The sequence below is a fragment of the Chiloscyllium punctatum genome, chromosome 26, assembly GCF_047496795.1.
Source record: "Chiloscyllium punctatum isolate Juve2018m chromosome 26, sChiPun1.3, whole genome shotgun sequence".
Taxonomy (NCBI): Eukaryota; Metazoa; Chordata; class Chondrichthyes; order Orectolobiformes; family Hemiscylliidae; genus Chiloscyllium; species Chiloscyllium punctatum.
In genome coordinates this window covers 72,579,467-72,602,795 of record NC_092764.1, presented here as the reverse complement: position 1 = coordinate 72,602,795, position 23,329 = coordinate 72,579,467, and the positions used below count along the sequence as shown (strand labels likewise).

The 23,329-nt window shown below is 44.5% G+C and overlaps 1 protein-coding gene across 1 annotated transcript in view; it reads left to right on the top strand.

Annotated features, from left to right (window-relative positions):
• Positions 1 to 385: 385 nt before the first annotated feature.
• vac14 (vac14 homolog (S. cerevisiae)) overlaps positions 386 to 23,329 on the top strand; it is a 345,026-nt gene continuing 322,082 nt past the window's right edge. The window contains exons 1-2 of the mRNA XM_072547648.1: positions 386 to 517; positions 1,415 to 1,557. Coding sequence (XP_072403749.1) covers positions 1,454 to 1,557 — 104 coding nt within the window. The 5' untranslated portion in view covers positions 386 to 517; positions 1,415 to 1,453. The remainder of the gene's footprint in view (positions 518 to 1,414; positions 1,558 to 23,329) is intronic.

The window sequence follows — 23,329 nt, the reverse complement described above, 5'->3', positions numbered from 1 at the left end:
CTCCTCCCCTCAGCCCCAACCTCTCCTCCTAGCCCTCAGCCCCACCATCCCTCAGCACCTCCCCTCAACCTCAACCTCAACCCCACCCACACACTCCCCACTCTCCCCCCCCCATCCCCATCCCCATCCCCATCCCCATCCCCATCCCCATCCCCATCCTCACTCCTCACTCCTCACTCCTCACTTCCCCCCCTTAATCCACAACCTCTCCTTAGCTCCACTCTCTCTCCAGTCCCTGAATATAAGCTCCGCCCCCTTTGCTTGTCCCGCCCTCCACCCCTGCGCGCACTCCCATTGGTTCTTCCCCCTGGCCGGCCGGCTGGCCACGCCCCTGCCGGTTGATCCTCCCCCCGCCCCCCGGCTGGTCAGCTGACAGCCGGAGCTCGATTGCTCCGCTCTGACAGTTCGCTGTGTTCGGGCTCGGTTGCTCAGGTCTGATCGAGTCATGTGATTCCCCGCTCAACATGGAGGTGTAACGTTCACAGTGAGAGGAGGATCTGCTGGAGCTGGCCTGAGGGTGAGGCACAGACACAGACAGGGTCCCGGGCTCGGACACTCTGGGCAGCTCGTTAATGCGCTAGACACCGGAGCGATGTGACCCCCCCCCCCCCCAGACCCACCCCCTCCCCGTCTCACCAACCCCTCCCCCACCCTGTCAGACCCCCACCCCATCAGACACTTCCCGCCCCCCCCCCCCCGTCAAACGCTCCCCCCCAAACCCCATCAGTCCCTCTTCCACCCCCCCCGTCAGACCCTCCCCCCCACCCCCCTGTCAGACCCTCCCCCCCCACCCCCCCTGTCAGACCCTCCCCCCCCACCCCCCCTGTCAGACCCTCCCCCCACCCCCCCCGTCAGACCCTCCCCCCCACCCCCCCCTTCAGACCCACCCCCCCCGTCAGACCCTCCCCCCCACCCCCCCCCCCGTTTGACCCTCCCCCCCCACCCCCCCGTCTGACCCTCCCCCCCACCCCCCCCCCGTCTGACCCTCCCCAATCCCCACCCCGTCAGATCCTCCCCCACCCCGTCAGATCCGTACCCCCTCCCCACGTGTCAGACCCTACCTCTCCCACTTTGTCTGACCCTTCCCTGCCCCCCAACACACACACACACCCTTCTCTACCACCCACCTCTGTCAGACCCTTTTATCCGACAGATTCCCTACTTCATCTTCCCCCTTACTCTGTCAATCCCCTGCTCCCCCCAGTCACACCACCCACTCCTTCACAAGTGCCGTGTCCCCTCAATTGCTTTAATGCCTTGACACCATTCCTCTTGCATTCCATTCATGTCTGTCTATGCTTAATATCAAATCTATTCATCGTCACATGTCCTGAACTGTACCTCTTTGCTGCCTTCCTTTCTATTGAAGTGTGTTCTTTATATTGCACTGATAGTTTTGTTTTTATCTCTTTAGCTATTAATATCAAGTGTCGAGGAATTCTCAATCGACAGGATGAACACTGAGAAGGACTTTGCTCCTCTCACCTCCAACATTGTGCGGGCTCTCAATGACAAGCTCTATGAGAAAAGGAAAGTGGCTGCCCTGGAGATTGAGAAGTAAGAGTCAAGTTAACCTTGTCTGTTTTGGCCTTGAATGGATAGTATTCTAAAAATGTATTCAGTATTTTGATGCAGCTGTCAAGGTCAAATTCTGGTTGTCTTTTTTGTCTGTTCTTTTAATGTCCCAGCTATACAGCTTCTGGCCTTTAATTTATTGTGACAACTCAACACTTATTGATTCACTAAATCAATCTTCACCACCTTCAATGTCTTTGTCCTCACCAGAAGGACTATTGTTTTCTGTCCTCATCAGTCCTTCTGGTATGCCCCTCATTCCTACTTTTCAAGTCTTAGGGAAGTACTGTTAGTGATTAACTAGCTAAATGTTCATTGATAGATCTGGCTGGACTGCTTGAGGTATTATTGGGTCCTTTATTCATTCTCGGAAAGAGGGCTTCACTGCCTAGGCAACATTTATTGCTTATCCCTAATCAGAGTTTAGATTAGATTACTTACAGTGTGGAAACAGGCCCTTCGGCCCAACAAGTCCACACCGCCCCGCCGAAGCGTAACCCACGCATACCCCTACATCTACATCTAGATCTACCCCTTACCTAACACTATGGGCAATTTAGCATAGCCAATTCACCTGACCTGCACATTTTTGGACTGTGGGAGGAAACCGGAGCACCCGGAGGAAACCCACGCAGACACGGGGAGAACGTGCAAACTCCACACAGTCAGTCGCCTGAGGCGGGAATTGAACCCGGGTCTCCGGCGCTGTGAGGCAGCAGTGCTAACCACTGTGCCACCGTGCCGCCCACGGTGGCCAGAGGGCAGTTAAGAGTCAACCATGTTGTTGTGGGTCTGGTGTCACATAGGCCAGACCAGGGATGGCAGTTTCCTTCCCTAAAAGACATCAGTGAACCAACTGGACTTTTCTGACAATCGACAGTGGGGCCATGGTTATCATTAGATTCTGAATTCCAGATATTTATTCGATGCAATTGCCTTGGTAAGATTTGAATCCAGGTCCCCAGAATGTTGTCTGGATCTCTGGATTAACAGTCCAGCGATAATATCAATAGGCCATTGCCTGCCCTATACACTGGATTAGTGGTGCTGGTAAAGAGGAGCAGTAAAATTGACGTTTCGGGCAAAAGCCCTTCATCAGGAATACAGGCAGAGGCTTTTGCCCGAAACGTCGATTTTGCTGCTCCTCGGATGCTACCTGAAATGCTGTGCTTTTCCAGCACCACTAATCCAGAATCTAGTTTCCAGCATCTGCAGTCATTGTTTTTACCCTGCCCTATACACTCCCTCACTACAACCCTTATTAGAACAAGTCAACATGGATTTAGTAAGGGGAAGTCGTGCCTGACAAACCTGTTGGAATTCTTTGAAGAGGTGACAAGTAGGTTAGACCAGGGAAACCCAGTGGATGTGGTCTACCTAGACTTCCAAAAGGCCTTTGATAAGGTGCCACACAGGAGGCTGCTGAGCAAGGTAAGGGCCCGTGGTGTTTGAGGTGAGCTACTGGTATGGATTAAGTATTGGCTGTCTGACAGAAGGCAGAGAGTTGGGATAAAAGGTTCTTTTTCGGAATGGCAGCCGGTGACAAGCGGTGTCCCGCAGGGTTCAGTGTTGGGGCCGCAGCTGTTCACAATATATATTGATGATCTGGATGAAGGGACTGGGGGCATTCTAGCGAAGTTTGCCGATGATACAAAGTTAGGTGGACAGGCAGGTAGTACTGAGGAAGTGGGGAGGCTGCAGAAGGATCTAGACAATTTGGAAGAGTGGTCCAGGATATGGCTGATGGAATTCAATGTGAGCAAATGCGAGGTCTTGCACTTTGGGAAAAAGAATACAAGCATGGACTACTTTCTAAACGGTGAGAAAATTCATAAAGCCAAAGTACAAAGGGATCTGGGAGTGCTAGTCGAGGATTCTCTGAAGGTAAACGTGCAGGTTCAATCAGTGTTTAAGAAAGCGAATAGAATGTTATCATTTATCTCAAGAGGGTTGGAATATAAAAGCACCGTTGTGCTACTGAGACTTTATAAAGCTCTGGTTAGGCCCAATTTGGAGTACTGTGTCCAGTTTTGGTCCCCACACCTCAGGAAGGACATACTGGCACTGGAGCGTGTCCAGCGGAGATTCACACGGATGATCCCTGGAATGGTAGGTCTAACATATGAGGAACGGCTGAGGATCCTGGGATTGTATTTATTGGCGTTTAGAAGATTAAGGGGAGATCTAATAGAAACTTACAAGATAATACATGGCTTGGAGAAGGTGGACGCTAGGAAATTGTTTCCGTTAGGTGAGGAGACGAGGACCTGTGGACACAGTCTTAGAATTAGAGGGGGTAAATTCAGAACAGAAATGCGGAGACATTTCTTCAGCCAGAGAGTGGTGGGCCTGTGGAATTCATTGCCGCGGAGTGCAGTGGAGGTCGGGACGCTAAATGTCTTCAAGGCAGAGATTGATAAATTCTTGATGTCACAAGGAATTAAGGGCTCCGGGGAGAATGTGGGCAAGTGGAGTTGAAACGCCCATCAGCCATGATTGAATGGCGGAGTAGACTCGATGGGCCGAATGGCCTTACTTCCGCTCCTATGTCTTATGGTCTAACCACCCTATACAAAGATGTAATTCCTGAAGGCAAAGATACCACCCAGCTTCTCTCCCACAGTGTAACTGTTTTTGTAAACTATCATTGCCTGTTGTTTTATCTTTGTGTCCAACAATCTGAGGAGTCTTTGTACTTTCGTTCCATTGATTGAAATCAGCTATTTGGCTGCGTCCTCCCTTCCCTTAGCCCACAGGTTTAACTTCCTATAAGCTTTCTTCTCACTCTAGGCTTTAGCTTCTAATTTTTTTTCTAGCTCCTCTCATGCTTTCTTTAAGTTCATCATGTCCTCCAGACCCTTTTCCAACTAAAATGCTGACTGTTCAACTTTGTTAACAGTCTCTTCTAATGTTAATAGCTTCTTCGGATACTGCATCCAGTCTTTCAAATCTGTTGTCATCATTTCTCTACAAAACCATAGACATTGATCGCTAATGTCCTTGCAAACCACTAATTTATTCCTGTTTTGATCGGCAATTCTTGTTTGAATCACACCAAGCAAGTTTCCACCCTTGCTCCAGTTAGAAAATGGCTTCTACCAAAGTCATAATTTAAAACCTTTTTGACTGCAACATACTATCCCTCAGTATAATTTTGCAGCCTTTAATACAGTTGAACACACAGTACTTTTCCTATGCCTCTCCACTGCTGGATGGGACTGTTCTCAGCTAATACTATTTTTGATTTGCTAACTCGAGATGAAGTATAATGTAATGCAATGACTTCCGGATGCCACACCATTAATTCTGCTTTCAGCTGATTAGGTACCAAACCCTCGAGCCTAATCATCAGCCCTAAACTAATTTTTCTTCCACTGATGCACTCCTTAAACCTTCCCTTTTGACCAAGCTTAATATTGCCTGATCCTGCTCAGTGGCTAATTGTATTGCGTACAAGTCTTGTGATGTGCTGTGGGAAGCTGCACGTTGAGAGTATTACATAAATTCAGCTGGTTAATTAGGGCTAATATGTGGTTCTTGGAGAGATTTGAATTTTGAGGGGGTGCTAAGGTGGGTGTCAATGCTTTTCCTTTACTGATTCTTAGGATGTGTGAGCAGCCATACTCTGTATGGGAAGTGACTCCCACAGCAAAGAAGGAACTGTGTTACATCTGTTGTTGTTGTGGCTGGTGTGCAAGTTGGACTGTAATCTGAAAATGTTGACGTTACCATTAGGTTTTTATCTTTTGTGCATTCTTTAGATATTACACACTGCAGTAGCTCTGGACGTGAGTGAAGAGAACTTTGCAGGATCGATGGGGCTGGAATTGCAGACAATTGACAATGGGTCCATGGTCATCATTTAGATTCTTAATTCCAGATATTTATTAGGTCTCCAGAATCTTGTCTGGATCTCTGGATTAACTTTTATTTATACCATTTTTCACTGATTCAGTACTTAAAAGGGAGGACGACTCAGGACATTAGAGAACAAAATTGCAAATAAGGCCGAAATATTTGAGTCCATCTCACAGCTGGGAGGCAGGGTGTTGGGGTGGGGTCAAATCTGTATATGACCTCCAGAGCTTGTCAGTGGTGATATTAAACTGGAATCTTCCATCCTCTTAATGTCTGCGATGGTAAATTTTCTGAAAATGTGCTCTGCTACATCCCTATCACTGGGTCTCCCTGCAAATTTTCATGGCACTGTTCCTCTGTTGTCATTTGTATTTCAGTAAGGTGCTAATAAAAAGATTGTGCCTGCTAAATTAGTTCTGGCGCCGAGTATTCAGCTAACTGTTTGTTGCTGGTTGTAGCATTTCATGTTTTGAACTGAGAAAGCAGATCCGGACAGATCAAGATGCAGGAAAATATTCTCTCTTTTTAAAAAAAAAAGTAAGTTTTTGCCTCAGGTTTGGAGGTCATCAGCACCGTTTTGATACAGCAATGAAAGTACCCAGCCAAATTGATTGGACCTGCCTGCCACAAATATGTTAGCTGCCCTGAGGCTACTAATGGCAGGCCCCAATTGTGCAGGCGATTCTCCTAAGAGAAAGGAGCTCCATTTCAAACAATGCAGAAATCTGGAACTCCGGTTCCCTCCAAAAAGCCGCATATTTGAGGCTGCACAGGTCCTTTGGAAATTTCAAAACTGAGTTTTTTTTGTGAGGGAAGGGTAGAGTGGAATGTGGGGCCAAGTCAGGAAAATGGAACGAAGACACTTCATGCATGATCGAAATGGTGGAAAAGACTCTAAGGGCTGAATGGCTTCCTGCTATATGTTGCTTTTGAATTGTCTGCTCTCTTTTAAAAGGAGGATACTCATGACTTGCACTTACTCTCACTTAGACATCAGTCATCTCTTACTAAGGTATCCCTCCTCGGAAGGAGAGGGACAACCGTTTGTTTGGTTCACTACAGTCACAACATTTGGTGCCGCGACTCTAACGTTAATCCCAATCTGTCGTTGAAACAAAATACAATTTCAGGTTGAAAAAATGTAATAGGTTAATCTGCCTGCCTACCAGTGTAGGACCTATGTCCATTTAGAAGCACTCCCTCTAAATATTTGAGTCTCGGTAGGTTCAGAAACTTGAACTTCCCCTTTAATTTTCTTAAAAGGAAGCATAACTTCCTCAATGAAACTTCCTCAACGACATCTATTTATGTCCCTGTAGTTCAGTGCTCACATAGTCCTTTAAGATTTGTCAGTGATATGAGTAACTTGTTGCACTACTTAGAGTCATAGAGATGTACAGCATGGAAACAGACCCTTCGGTCCAACCCGTCCATGCCGAACAGATATCCCAACCCAATCTAGTCCCACCTGCCAGCACCCGGCCCATATCCCTCCAAACCCTTCCTATTCATATACCCATCCAGATACCTTTTAAATGTTGCAATTGTACCAGCCTCCACCACTTCCTCTGGCAGCTCATTCCATACCTGTACCACCCTCTGCGTGAAAAAGTTGCCCCTTAGGTCCCTTTTATATCTTCCCCCTCTCACCCTAAACCTATGCCCTCTAGTTCTGGACTCCCCCATCCCAGGGAAAAGGCTTTGTCTATTTATCTTATCCATGCCCCTCATAATTTTGTAAACCTCTATAAGATCACCTCTCAGCCTCCGATGCTCCAGGGAAAACAGCCCCAGCCTATTCAACTTCTCCCTATCACTCAAATCCTCCAACCCTGGCAGCATCCTTGTAAATCTTTTCTGAACTCTTTCAAGTTTCACAACATCTTTCCGATAGGAAGGAGACCAGAATTGCATGCAATATTCCAACAGTGGCCTAACCAATGTCCTGTACAGCCAAAATATGACCTCCAAACTCCTGTACTCAATACTCTGGCCAATAAAAGAAAGCATACCTTTTGTTTAACTCTGACCTGAATCTGATGAAAAGGGCTCTGTGAAAGCAGAAGGAATATTAGACTCTGGGTTTTGTAACTTTTGAAAGCCTAACCGCAAAGTCTGGGTTTAATCGTCACTCTACAGTATGACGGTTTTCAATGTCCTTGCATTAGGGAGCAAGCCAATCTCCAACACGCTTTCTGATCCTGGCATTTTCCTGAGATCTGCAAACTATATAGCTGAGTGAATAACCTTGGGCTATGTTTGCTTGAAGCTGTTAAACTTGCTTGCCTAGGAGTGGATTGACTTAAATACAGATTGAACCTTCTCTCTAAAAATAGAAATATTTCATGATAAATAATAGAGCTACGCAGTAACAATCCTAATTTTTGGCTGTTTTTCTGTAAATGAGGCACTTCCGATAAAGTCCACTATGTGCACTGAGGCCAAACCAGGGAGAGGCTCACATGAAACACTCAAACAAAAACAAAATAACGTGGATGCTCAAATAAACACCAAAATGTTAGACACTCAGCAGGTCTGGCAGCATTTGTGGAGAGAGAAAAACAGTGAATGTTTTCAGTCTGGTATGATTTCTTCAGAACTTCAAGATAGACTTGCATTTACATAGCACCTTTTATGACTTCAGGACTTTCCAAAGCACTTTACAGTTGAGGTTTTCCTACAGCTGTAGCCATCTTTATGGTGTAGTATCTGCTAATACGTGAAGAAGAACTCTCTGCATAACCTTTGAATTAGTGTCATGGTTTCTTTTGCTTCCACCTGAAAGGCTACGCCTCCCGACGGTGCAGGAAGGGGAGCAATCAGCTCATTTGGCCGAGTGGTCAGTTTACAATGCAGAGTGGACACCAATGGTTTCAATTGCCATACAGGCTGAGATTGCCGTGAAGGGTTGTGCCTTCTCAACCCCACCCCTTGCCTGAGGCATAGGTTAAACTTCCCATTAGTCGTATCTGGCTTTCACACTCGTGTCACGTCTCTGATAGAGTAGCCCTATTGCCCTTTATGATTATGGCGACTTTTACTACACCTGACAATGGCTGCCTGGATTATGTCCTCTAGTCTTTGCTGTTGGACTTGAATCCAAACCTGTCCCATTTGGGAAGAGTTTTATCCCTTTCAGCCACGACTGACACCTAAACCAGGTGAGTTACCAGTGACTACAAGAGCAGGTCAGAGACTAGGGATACTGCGGCGAGTAACTCACCTCCTGACACCCCAAAGCCTATCCACCATCTACAAGGCACAAGTCAGGAGTGTGGTGGAATACTCCCCACTTGCTTGATGAGTGCAGCTCCAACAACACTTAAGAAGCTTGACACCATCCAGGACAAAGCAACCCGCTTGATTGGCACCACATCCACAAACCTTCAATCCCTCCATCACTGGCACTCAGTAGCAGCACTGTGTACTATTTACAGGATGCACTGCAGAAATTCACCCAAGATCCTTAGACAGCACCTTTCAAACCCATGACCACCTCTATCTAGAAGGACAAGGGCAGCAGGTACTTGGGAACAGCAGCACTGCAAGTTCTCCTCCAAGCCACTCACCACCCTGACTTGGAAATATACCTCAGTTCCTTCGCAGTTGTTGGGTCAAAATCCTGGAATTCCCTCCCTAATGGCATTGTGGGTCAACCCACAGCAAGTGGACTGCAGCGATTCAAGAAGGCAGCTTCATCACCACCTTCTCAAGGGCAAATAGGGATGGGCTATCAACGCTGGTCAGCCAGTGATGCCCAAGTCCCACACATGAATAAAAAAAACTAAGTATAAACTATATGGGTTTAGTGTATTGTGATACAGCTTATGTTTTTGTAAATGTGGTCAAAGTGCTTGATCAATATCTTGTTTTACTGATAACATTCCAACTACTGCATTTCAAAAGGACATTCCACGATACCACCTATTTTAGTGTAATCGGCAAGCTTACAAATCATGCTTTGTACATTCTGATCCCAATCGTTGATATAGATAACAAACAGCAGTGGGCCCAGCTCTGACCCCTGAGGCGCATCACTAGTTCATGTTGGCATTGTCCCTGTCGATCCCACAGGCTAGAGTTTTGTTAACAAGTCTGTAATGTGTAAATTACTCCGCACGCTATCCACGTCAACTTCCGTAACTTCATCAAAGAACATAGTCAAGTTTGCTACACAAAATTTGCCTTCAACAAACCGTTGCTGGCTTCTGTTTATTTGTGTATATCCAGTTCAAAATTCCTCTGATTCCTTTGAACCATTCCCTATTTTCTTTCTGTGGGAAATGTTTGGAATTCACTGCGTTCAGCCAGCAGTGAAGAGGCCGACAAGCCTGGGAGCAGATTCGCTCACTAATAATAAAAGCAAAATGCTGCGGATATGGAGATCTGAAATAAAAGCAAAGTGCTGGGCAACACAGCAGGTCTGGCAGTATCTGTAAACAGCCAAACGGTTTTGACTTCTGATTCTTCAGAATTCACTGAATATAAATTCAGTCCATATTTATTTTGATAGGAATATCTGGCATTTGAACTGTGGTTTAGGATTTTTTATTAGGTCATCCTACCTGTCAATTTCTAATGACATTAAGACTGTCTTTAAAGGATTATATTGTACTCCTATCTCTCTCTGCGCTTGTAGCTGTTTCCACAGCTGTTCCCAATATGTTAAGGAAAGCATTTTCCTTAAAACCATAATTTGACAAAATATTTCAGTTGGTTGATTGAATGAATGACCTGACAATGTGATGCTGAATTGCAAAAGCCAAGAAAATCCCAGACATTGTTGTAATATTATACTTTGTTTCACTGCTATGGAATTGTTGTGCCCATTTTGAAACCTGTTTAACACAATGTGCTTACGCTGATGCTAACTATCAAACTGAAGCTGCCTCCTATACTCAGTCTTGTCCTTCCACCATATCATTTGTTGTCAAATATTATCCAGTTTTTTTTAAATTGTCTCATCACAAATCACCAGTGGTCTTGTCTTCTCATGTGATCCTGTACTGTGTCCCCTCTTGTTCAAAGTGCAGCAAGCAATGAAAGTAGTCATTTAATATTCACCTTTTTCATAATATTGGATATCTCTACTGTATTCTCTCCCCTTCAATGAGGGTCGAAGTTTTAATGCTTTCGGTGTAATTATCAGAAGGGCTGTTTGGGAGTTGACACTTACCTAATACTCAGATACCTTTGAGCTGAGGAAGTGATGCTTCAATTGTGCCCAATTTTGGTTGAGCCCCATTTTAAATAATTGAGTTCACTTCTGTACTTTTGCTCAGGAACAAAAAATTTAATCTTAAGATGGAATGCACATTTGCCAGAATATCGTAGTCAACAATCCCTCACTAACCAGTATGACTGCATACCTGGGAAATTCTGTGTAAGTGATCATGTGGGTCCTTGTGTGGCAGATGAGCCTGATCCCAGATCCACATCTTCAACCACACATTTGCCAAGTGTTTCCGAGAGGTGGAGTTGGTTCTTGGCCTTGAGACCTTGGTATTCCTTTCTCCGGTTCATTTTCTGTACTTGCTTTAGCTGACAGGTGGTTTTGAAGAATTGTGTCCCTTCCTTCAGGAATTTCCTCCAAGTCAGTTCCTTCTGAATGAGGGTATCCCATGTGTTGACATCCATGTTGTGTTTTTGAAACACAGCCTTTGTTCTCCTTTCAATTTGAGTGCCTTCCTTGAGCTGGGAAAAGAAGATTTGCTCTGATAGTCAGAAGTCAGATATCCGAAGCATGTGGCTGGCCCTGCAGAGCTGGATTCAGATAATTATGGACTTGATGCTGGTGCTGTTGGCCACTTCAAGGGCGGTGACATTAATACACTTGTCCTCCCAGGTGATGCAAAGAACTTGCCTCATGCAACATTGATGGTACTTTTCAAGGGCCTTGAGGTAGCATCTATATGTAGTACAGGTTTCAGAGCTGTATAGAAGATTTGGATGGATGACTGCCTAATGCACAACGATCTCTGTATCAACACAGATCATCCTCAGGCCTGTAAAATTAATATCCGCTGATTGGATGTGATGTTGGATCAGCACAACAACGTCAGCCTTAGATGAGAGACCTGTCCAAGTAGGGGAAAGTTTCCACGTTTGGAAGGATGTCTCTGTTAATCTTAAGGGAGGGATGGACTGGAACTTGACCTGGGGCAGCTTGGTAAAGGATTGTTTTTTCCAAGGATCATCTTGAAGTTGTGGCTGAGACACGTTCTTCGGTATGCTTCCATAAAGGCATTCAGTCAAGTTTAAAGAATCACATCTGATAGAGCTGAGATAATGTTGTTTGCCTGCTGAGGTTCCACATACATTGGAAAGTTGACCTATTCCTGTTCCTTTTAGCCCCTTGGGCTTGTTTCACCATTCAGTGTGATCATGGCTGATCTGTGACACACATTCATGCAGCTGTCTTTGAACCATATCCCTTAATGCCTTTTCTATCTCAGATTTAAAATTAACAACTGATCTAGCATGAACTGCCATTTGTGGAAGTGAGTTCTAAATCTCTACCACTCTTTGTGTGTAGAAGTGCTTCTTAACATCTCTCCTAAATGGTCTGGCCCTAACTCTCAGACTATGCCCCTAGTTTTTTTAGATTAGATTACTTAGTGTGGAAACAGGCCCTTCGGCCCAACAAGTCCACACCGCCCCGCCAAAGCGCAACCCACCCATACCCCTACATTTACCCCTTACCTAACACTACGGGCAATTTAGCATGGCCAATTCACCTGGCTTGCACATCTTTGGACTGTGGGAGGAAACCGGAGCACCCGGAGGAAACCCACGCAGACACGGGGAGAACGTGCAAACTCCACACAGTTAGTCGCCTGAGGCGGGAATTGAACCCGGGTCTCTGGCGCTGTGAGGCAGCAGTGCTAACCACTGTGCCACCGTGCCGCCCACTAATTCTCGAATTCTCAACCAGTGGAAATAGTTTATCTTTATCTACCCTCTCTTTTACTAATAATAACTTGAAGACTTTGGTTAAGTCACCCCTTAACCTTCTAAATTCTGGAGAAAACAGGCCTAATTTGTATAATCTCTCCTCATAACTTAGCCCCTGACGTCCAGGCATCATTCTTGTAAGTTGAACTCCTTTCAAGGCCAATATACCCTTTCAAAGTTGTGGTGCCCAGATTTTTTCATGGTGCTCCAAGTGGGATATAACTAGGTCGAGCGAGGTCAGTGTTGTTTCCTTTTGGATTTCAAACGGTTGAAGTTGAAAAGTTTTCTGTTCATCATGTATATAATCGACACACCAATTGGAAACTTGTTCTTGACGTGATGAAGGGTGGAGGTAATGATACATCCCTGCTTGACTCCTGTCTTTACCTCAGGATTCTGGCATTGAGAACCATCACCAATATCATGCCAAGGAGGATGTTGATCAATTTCTCTGGGCAGCCAGCCTGTAGCAGAGTCTTCCATAGCACTTCCTGGCTGACTGAGTCACAGCCTTGGTCAGATCATGTAGAGCGTTTGGTGTAGTTCCTGGCATTTCCCTTGGAGTTAGGCAGAAGTGGGTACTGCAGATGCTGGAGATTAGAATCAAGCTTAGAGTGGTGCTGGAAAAGCACAGCTAGTCAGGCAGCATCTGAGGAGCAGGAATATCAACTTTTTGGGCAAAAGCCTTTCGTCAGGAATGGCTTTTGCCCAAAAAGTCTATTTTCCTGCTCCTTGGATGCTGCCTGACCTGCTATGCTTTTCCACCACCACTCTAATCATGAATCTCATTTTTCTTGGAGTTGACCAGCAGTGAAAATCATGCCCATAGTTCCATGGTTTGGTTGGACACCACACTGCTTTCAGAAAGGATTTTCTCTGACTGGAAGAAGGCACCAAGTAAGGATTTAGGTGGCAATCTTCCTGGCAATAGAGAGTACAGAGATTCCTCAGTGGTTCCCATAGTCTACTTTGTCTTCTCTCTTAGAAACAATAGCAATGGCAACATTGTCATCCAAGATGTTCAGGAATAGTTGTATGACAGGTAAGCTGTGCTCCAAATTTTAAGATCTCTGCTGGAATCCTGTCTATTCCTGCAGCTTTTCCATTCTTCATGTGTCTCAGGGCGGCTTCAACTTCTGCCACATTAGGTGGGAGATCAAGATAATCTTTGATCGAGAGTTAGGGATTTCCTCAAACACATCCTTGTTGACTATCGTATTGCAGATTGAGGTCTTTTGAAGTGTTTTCTCCAATGGATGTTTTCTCTGACTCTCAAAAGAGTTCCATTCTTATTCCAGACCGATTTGAGGCCAAGGGTGTCAAATTCATATATTTATTGGTGGCACTGAAGAAACCCTGCATGTTGTGCTTGTTAGCAGAGAGTTGGAGCTCCTTTAGCTTTCTTAGTCCTCCATTGGTTCTTGATTTCTCGAGTTCTTCGTTGTAACTCTACCGTTGCTCTTTGTTTTGCTGCTGCTTTTCTGCCAGGCACAGAGAGCTCTTGTCTTCTTGTCAATGTGCTCTTGGATGATGTAGTCAATCTCGTCGTCTCCTGGTTTTGTAGCCAATGGTTTCCTCACAGCAGGAATGATGACTGTCTTCAGCTCTCTCCAGATTTCCTCCACTCCATTTAAAATGAACTTTTGGAGATTTTGGTGACGACACTGTTGGAAGTTCACTAGTTTGCTTGGCTCTTAAAGCTGCTCAGTGTTGAGATTTTGTCTCCTGAACTGATGCAGTGAAACTATATCCTCAGGTGGGAGAATCCAGATCAACCAGTCCCACTCTTGAATTTGTAACTGGGCTGTTCTGTAGTGAAATAATCGTGAAAATCTACACTTCCCTCCCAGAAAGGCTGGAGCTGCTGAGGGAGAAATGCAGTTTCCAAGACTGAGATTGGCAGATTTTTGTCAGCTCTGGAATCAGTTAGGGAAATTAAGATGAGCTTCAGTGTGTCTGTGATCTAATTGAAAGAGAATCAGCTTGAGGGGCTGAATGACCTCTCTCAGTAATTTTGATTTTTTTTGTTTTACATCCTTTCCCCACCCCAACTGACTGAATGAATGTTGGGTTTAATTAATTGTGCCTGCTCGGGCTGTCTCACAGATTCTTAAAGTGAACATCTCTGTGCCCATGTCTTCCTGTCTTTGAGTTCTAGCCACATGCACTGAAACTGAAGAGCTAGGAAAAGAGATTGTGACCTAATCATAGAATCCCTATAGTGTGGAAGCAGGCCATTCAGCACATTGGTGCACACTGACCCTCAGAGCATCCCCCTGCCCCCCAACTCTGTAATCCTGCATTTTCCATGGCTAGCCTGCACATCCCTGGACACTGTGGGGCAGTTTGGCAAGCGAATCCACCTAACCTGTACATCTTTGGACTGTGGGAGGAAACCGGAGGAAACCCAAGCAGACACTGGGAGAATGCGGAAACTCCACACAGTCGCCTGAGGGTGGAATTGAAATCACATCCTTGGTTCTGCGAGATAGCTGTGCTAACCACAGAGCCACCATGCCATCCAAAGAGTGTTGCAAGCATTAATTGAGCATGTGTGTGTTAATCAGCACAAAATCTCCATGCAATAATCCCAGCACTTTGACGTCACCTATTATCTTGAATTCTGGATTCGACTTTCTTCTGCTTCTGCCTTGCATTTCCACGTTTCTTATTTTCAGTCTCCTGTGCTTAGTTGTATTGGCTCTTCATCTCTTGTCCTTGGTGAATGTCATGTTAACAAAAGTGCTGCTGCCTTTGCTTTGAGGTTTGATTGTTTAAAAGCAGTGAGTGCTACTGGCCTTCAGACATGTTAGCAGGCAGAAGGATTTCAGTTATTGCAAGGGACACAATAGGCCATTTAAACCTGCTCAACTCATTCAGTTTGGTCATTATCTTCATACCCCTTAGTGTTTTTGTTAGTTAAAAGTATTATCAGTCTCAATGTTTAAAGTTCCAACTGTCTTCCAGCCTTGTGGGGGAAGAGAATTCCTGATTTCAAGTACCTTTAGTGTGGGGAAACCATGCTAACTGATTACATTGCTGAAGTATACAACAATATGCACCTTTGTTCTCGATTTGCTGCATTAGAGGAGATACTTTCTCTGATTATATCCCATTCACTCTTTCTTTTTAAGCGAGTTCAATCAACTCGCCCTTGTGTCGTCGAATCTACATTCTGAGCTCACATGCCACTTGTCTTGCTTTGTCCTTTTGATTTCATTGTCTATGATGCTGCCAGATTTCAGCAGCATCTACCTATTGCGTCAGTGAGTCACTTGATCTGGCAGGTGTTGTTCCTACCATCTGCACTCCTCTGTACTCTCACCAATACCACAACTTCTGCTGGCCATATGCTTCATTTGTTTTAGATCCCTTATCAAATTTAAAAGGAATGAACATTTACCGAGGAGGCCCTATGTAACTCAGTGCCGAGCTGTAGTGATCAGGAACGTCGCAGCCTTTGAATTATCATAGCTGGGATCTCGGTGACTTGAGCAGGCAGAGGAGGAAATGCACAATGTTTCCCGTCCTTGTCACAATCTCTGTGCAGCTAACCCCATTTGCACACAAACCTGGTCCTTGCAGACCTACGTTGGCTTTTGGTCAGGCATTGCTATGAATTTAAAATTCAGTCTTCTGTTCACTTACCTGCATGGACAACCCCTTCCTATCTCCGTTATTTTCCACCTCCGATCTCTGCAATTCCAGCCTCTTGCACACCTTCTGTTTTGTTAGCTTCATTGTAATTGGTCATGCCTTTATAGCTGCCCAGGTCTTTGGTTCTGGAATTTCTCGCTACGTTTGTCCATTGCTTTTGCTCCTTTAAGACCCCCCTCAAAATTCAAATCTTTGGCCAAATTGCTTTCTAATTGTTCTAATATCTCTTTGGCTCAGTGCTAAATTTTGTCAAATGACATTCTTGTGAACTGCCTTGAGGTGGTTGATAATGCTAAAGGTACTACATAAATTGTGGATATCCCGATTACTGCCAAAGTAGTGCCAAGCCTGGCTGGCGATACTCCCATTGTTGAACAGTCTGCTGTGTTCATTGGGCACCTACATGAGCATCAGTAACTTAGGTCCAGGTGACAACTGATGATGGAAAAGAACAAAGTACAACCCTTAACAAGAGGAAATCAGTCCTGCCTTACGTAGGGTTCAGCGTTATTACTATTACTCTTTCCTTTGGAGCAGCACAGTGGTTAGTACTGCTGCCTTACGGCACCTCATACCCGGGTTCAATTCCACTCTCGTGTCTGTGTGTGCTGAGTTTGCATGTTCTTCCCATGTCTGCTTGGTATTCCTCTGGGTGCTCCGGTTTTCCCCCTCAGTCCAACGATGTGCAGGTTAGATTGATTGACTATCCCGTAGAGTGCAGACATGTTGATTAACTGCAGTAAATGTGGGGTAACAGGGATAAGAGTGGGATGCTGTTTGGCGGGTCAATGCAGACTCAATGGCTGAATGACCTCTGCACTGTAGCGATTCTATGATTGAGTTGGAATGTTTTGGAATAAAATCCCAATATTGACATTTGAGTTTGTAATTTAGGTGATGCTCCCAATGTAGTACTGAGGGAATGCTGCCATACTGGAGAATGCTGCCTTTTGAAACTAAGAACTGTTAGCCAGGCTGCTGCATAGAGAGAGGCAGGGGTTCCCGTCAGCGTTATAGTCCTGGAAATGAGATGCCAGACAGGAGGTGGCAGAGACACAGTTACTAGTCGCTGATGGGCTAGGAATAGGAATGTTCTGTGTAAAAAAAAAACACTGCTGACACACAGGGGAAAGCAGCTTGCGAACTGAGAATGACCCAGAGTCCAGGTACTGCTTGGTATTAAGTATATATCTCACAAAAAAAAGTAAGAAAGCTGAGGAAATGCAGAACCCTTATTTGGATGAGGAGCAATGAGGTAATGCTACCGAAGTCTCTGGTCCAAAGCCAATAAAATGAAGACATGGAATAAGCAGATGAACCTGAGTCAACAGGAAAAAGACACTGCAACTCGAGAGGAAAAAGGATAAAAGATGACCCACAGGGCATGCAGGCAGCGCAAACTTTGGAGACTAACTAATGCAGAAGCAGACCCTACATCCAGGACATGGTGACATTGAGAGAGAGAACAGCATCCGATGTGTGTCAGCCCTTGTCAGCAGCAGCTAAATGGTTATCCAGATCAGGTATTACCTTTTATATTCTGGGACTACTCAGGGAGGACTACTCAGAGGATTCGAATGGTGGAAAAATAGCTTTTAGTTCAGTTTGTGGGAAAATATATAAGCTCTAATTTGTAGTGGAACATATAAGGAATTTGTGCATTGTTTAGTACATTAATAAAGTAACTTGTGAAGTTACAAGAATGGACTCTTCTCTCTACGCGCTTCCAGCTGCAGCCGGCAATTGCCAAACTAAAAGAGCAGCTGGCCATTGGCAGACTCAAACAAGCATCAACAGAAGGAACCTGTTTAAATAGTTGTAAGAGATCCCGTGACACAGGAACGAAGTGAAGAGAAGATTTCTGGATGTGCAGCCTATTATTCCGTCCTTAACCAACTGGGCCAGGACAGATTGTATGGTTTCTGTGTTGTCTCGTGTGCAAACTGACTGACAGTTTTGTTTTGTTGGCCTGCATTTGAAACTGTTCTGTCTATAAGTTGCTTTGGAACATCTCGAGATGAGAGATGGTACAGAAATACAGGTTCCTTCATTTGTCAGGGAATATAAAACCTGAATAGTCGACAGACCCTTAATACTAGGATTTGCTTGTGAATCGAAGGATACAGCAAATATAAAGAGCTGGAGATAGAGTGTATGGAATGAGCTGCCAGAGGATGTGGTGGAGGCTGGTACAATTGCAACATTTAAGAGGCATTTGGATGGGTATATGAATAGGAAGGGTTTGGAGGGATATGGGCCAGGTGCAGGCAGGTGGGACTAGATTGGGTTGGGATATCTGGTCGGCATGGGCGGGTTGGGCTGAAGGGTCTGTTTCCATGCTGCACATCTCTATGACTAAGAGGATGCAGCTGGAAAATGCTGGGAGTACATTGGGTTAGCATTTGAAAAAGATAACTCCATGGAGGAAATAGGAATGAAAGGATGTCCTTATCGTATGAAATAGAAAGTAGGATTTAGCAGGGTTTTGTCTGTTGGTGAGGGCTGTGGGCATGTTTAAAAAGAGAGGTTTCCTTTGGAGCATAAACACTGCTCTTAGGCTGCGTGACCTAATCTTATGCTGTAAATTTTAGCATGTTGATTAAGTGTGAATTTCCAACATTTTGGTTTTATAATTATCGTTCCTGATAGCATGTTATCCAGTTTTGCAGATTAATCCACACTCCTACATTGTTGGAATTCCCAAAATCAGCCTTGTGGGAATAGGTTGAAAAAGTGCTGGAATGGGTTAGATTCCATGTTGGAGGAAAAGGTACACAAGAGTGGAGCAGGTGGTGGTACTGGGGACTTAAACCTTTATTCCCCTCCCTTCACCACTCTGCGCAGTCCAGAGCCAGCCAACGTGGCTGTTAATTTCAGCTTTGCTGAACTTGATGTTTATTTGCATGAACTAATAAGACTGCCTTATAGAATGTTGGTGTGGGAGGAATCCCAATGCTACGTGAAGTCTTGATAACTGGAGCAGATCCTCCTTGATAGAGGTTTTCCTTACTTTTTTTTGTCATCCCATCTCCTAACTTGCTAAACTCTGTATCAACCATGGTTTTTGAAAAGCTTCACTGGGAATGAAGTGCTTTCTCCTTAGAATAAGCAGTTTAACAAGAGATGTTGAAAATCATGAAGCATTTCAATGGAATATGTCAGTGACTGTCAGAAGACAGAATCAGGTATTGGGAAATCTCAGCATAACGAGCAGTGGTGAGGATTTGGGGTATTCCACCGAAAGCATTGAGGATTGAGACACAGTAATGGCCTTCTAAAGGAAGTTGAATAAACACTTGAAGGAGGAACATGTAAAGTTATGTGGAAGAACTGCTAGTGGCTCAAAGATTCTTCTTTGAGCCAAATATCCTCCGCCTGCAAAGATTCTGTTAACAAATGTAGAATGGATCTGATCATTTTGCAGTCCGGTCCTCTAAGCACACACCATTCTCAAGCATGAAGACTTGGAAACCTGGCTTCGTAGTGACTGACTTTTGTTTACTACAAAGGTCAGAAGGCAGTGCCCTGCCTTGTCTCAGCCGAGCAAGTCATCGCTGTACATCTGCCATGGTTTTGAGCTTCGTCCCAATTGTTTGGAATGACCACATGACAAGCATGCCTGAGTCTGTGTAATCTGGAGTTAATAGTCAGGAGCTTCTGCTTAGGAAGGTCATCCTTCTGTCGAATTTCCTGTTCTGTAATCAGGAATGGCTTGCAGTTTTGAGTCATCTGAATTTGTCTCCGCATGATTTCATTGCAGTAACCTCTTGGCACCTCCTTTTCTAATACTTGTTGGCTGGGCTGTGTGGTGACAGCTGGTGCAACTCATGTGTGATTACTTCATGGGGCAAACAGGGGTCAGGCCCCCACAGGTTTATACACAGTAAACATAAGGGCCCAGGGGACATGTTCGTTCTCACAATGCAATAGAAACCAGCACTCAAAATAAAGTTCTCCTTGCTAGGATGAAGTATTGTAGTTTGCACAACTGTTACTCAGTGGAGAAATATTCTATGGGGATTATTACACAGTCTACAGGGACGAAAAAGTGAAATATCCTGGGCAAATTATATGCTCGTTTCCTGTGTTGAATTGGTTGGAAACAAATCATAGAATCCCTGCAGTGTGGAAACAGGCCCTTTGACCCAACAAATCCCACACCGACCCTCCAAAGAGTAACCCACCCAAATCCATTCCCCGACCCTATTACTCTACATTCGCCCCTGACTAATGCACCTAACCTACACATCCCTGAACACCATGGGCAATTTAGCACAGCTAATTCATCTAACATCTTTGGATTGTGAGAGGAAACCCACGCAGACATGGGGAGAATGTGCAAACTCCCCACACAGTCGCCCAAGTGCTGCCCTAAATGGTAAAGCCCTTTGACACTGACCCCACTGAACCAGAAACTTCATGTTTTACAAGATGTTGCTGTCTGTCTTGTGAGAACTCACAGGACCAGAGATTCATGAGTCACATGTCAAATAGGGTTGTTCAGGGAAGTAAAGAAATTGATGAAAATATCTTTACAGTAAACTTTCTTTTGACTTGCATATCATACTCACTCCCAGTATCACACTTAAATGATTTAATGTTGAAACAAGCCTGCAGAGGGATTGGTGGTGTGTTTGACTGTGGAAGGGTGGGTCCTGGTATCACAGATGAGCTTGAAACTGCCTACGTTGGTCACACTCTCCAGTCTTTCGACCAATAGTAATCAGGAGTGGGAAACCCGATTGAGTTTTCATTTAGTCTCCTGCATGCGCTCTTTGCCCATAGCTGTGCAAATCTTTCTCTCTTCACATGTATGTAGGTTGTATTGTATTTGGTCTCATTTTGCATTGAATTAGACTTGGTCTTCATTCAGTGGTGTCTGCTGTTATTCAGGTCATTTTTTTTATATAAAAAAGAATTTGTATATTGCAGTACCCTTCACAACCCCAGGAAATTACACAAGAAGACTTGCCAGCACAGGATAAAAAAAATCTGAAGTTTGTTTGTTTTTGCTATAGTGTGTGGCTAAGAAGTTTTGGTAGATTCATTGCCACCAATCCTCACTGGCGTTAATCTTAATTACTGACACCACGTGGGGAAGGATTCCCATACACAGTCATCAGTGGAAGTTGGGTTGAATCTTGATAAAAGTTATGGAGTACTTAATAACTAATTTTGTTGTCTCTGGGATACCTGGTGGTATCTTTTAAGACATCAGTCTCAACGTAAGAGTACGCATTACTGTTAGCTCCATAAGCAACAACCACTGAAGCAGTAAGCTCGTCCCCAAAAACCGTCTTTTATACCTGATGGACAGAACATGTATCATGACGTCAGATATCACTTTCAGGCGCTAACTGACTTACACAACAAAGTACAGTTTCTGTAATGACAGCTCCTACAAATACCAATGAGATAGAGTCCTCGAGATGCACAGCAGAACCCACCCACCCCCGGTCCAACCCATCCATGCCAACCAGATATCCCAACCCGACCTAGTCCCACCAGCCAGCACCTGACCCATATCCCTCCAAACCCTTCCTATTCATATACACATCCAGATGCCTTTTAAATGTTATAATTGTACCAGCCTCTACCACTTCCTCTGGCAGCTCATTCCATACATGTACCACCCTCTGTGTGAAAAAGTTGCCCCTTAGGTCTTTCTTGTATCTTTCCCCTCTCACCCTAAATCTATGCCTTCTAGTTTTGGACTCCCCCACCCCAGGGAAAAGACTTTGTCTATTTATTCTATCCAAACCCCTCATAAGTTTGTAAACCTCTGTAAGGTCACCCCTCAGCCTCTGACGCTCCAGAGAAAAGCACATAATGTCAGCTAATCTATTTTAGCCTTGTTAGTTGCGGGAGAAATGTTTGCCATGACAGAATCTGAAGGCAGTTGTATTCTCTTCTTACATCGGATAAAAAAAACAGATAACATACATTCATCCCCCGCCCCACACATAATGCAAAGACCTTATCACTGCCAAAGTCTTCCCTCCATTATGTACAATAGGGATATCCTTGAAGCCTTAATGCCATTCCCATGATACACTATTGGTGCCTTAGCCAAATCTTTCAGACCCTCATCCCTCGCCCGGTTCTCAGTTAGTATGCTTCAGTCCCAAGTACTTAGCCTCTGTCTCACGTGTCCTATCTATATGTGACCCAAAGCATCTTGCTCACCACCTTACCTTTGGGCTCGGAACATCACAAATTTTTGGCATACAATTCAGTAAAAAGCTTCAAATGTTGTAAAGTTTGTGAATATTGCCAATTTTATTCCATTGATCTTTAGTGTGTTTTATGTTCATGACCACCTACACTGACAGTGTTCTCACTTGAATTTTAGTAAATCCTAATGATTTAGTGGTAACTATGTAACAATGCTGTTGTACTATCTCCTATTGTCAAATTCAATAGCAGCATGAGCCATATCTCTAAATGATTCTAAAAGTACTAATTAAATTAAAGTTGACTTAATTGAAGCAATAAGCAGCTAAGATGTGATGGAGGAAGTTTGCACATTCTGTTTCAGGACTTGGACTTTGCACTGGTAGATATCCTTGGTCCGTTTGCTGACAGAAAGCTGTTCACGATTCAATCATTGCTAATATGTTTCTCAATGCCATTCTTCTGCCTTCTCCCTGTAACCCCTTGATTGCCTCGCTAATCAAGACCCTATCTATCTCTGTCTTCAATACGCTCAATAACTTGTCCTCTGCAGCTATGAGTTCCATGGAATCACTGCCGGATTAAAGAAACTTTGCTTCATCTCAATTCTAAAGGTCGTTCCTTCACTCTGACTTGGTAGAAAGTGTGTTTTGGCCAATATTTATTCATACTTCAACATATGAAAATGGATTCAGTAATTCTTCATCTTTATTGTTGTGTGTTGGAGCATGATGTGTGCCAGTTGGCTGCTGGGTTTCCTATATATGCCAGTGGCAACACAACATGATGGAGAATATGAAAGCAGAACATTGTCTCTGGAGGGATTGTGAAATGGTTGGTCAAGCAATTTTATGGATAGATGCATCTGTGATAACTAGTTTGAGCTTGAAAAGATCAAGTAGCTTCTCTGGTATTAGTTTTCTCACTACCAGTGCAGGCCCAGTGTGGCAGATATTCCCTACAGGACTTAACCAGCTCAGTCAGCAGTGACAGTACTGAGCCACTCCTGGTGGTGATCATTCTTGTGCTTGTTCCAAGAATACTAGTTCATCAGCTGAAGCAGGATATTTGTGGATAATCCGATTTCCCAGCCTATGTTTGACCCGAGGCT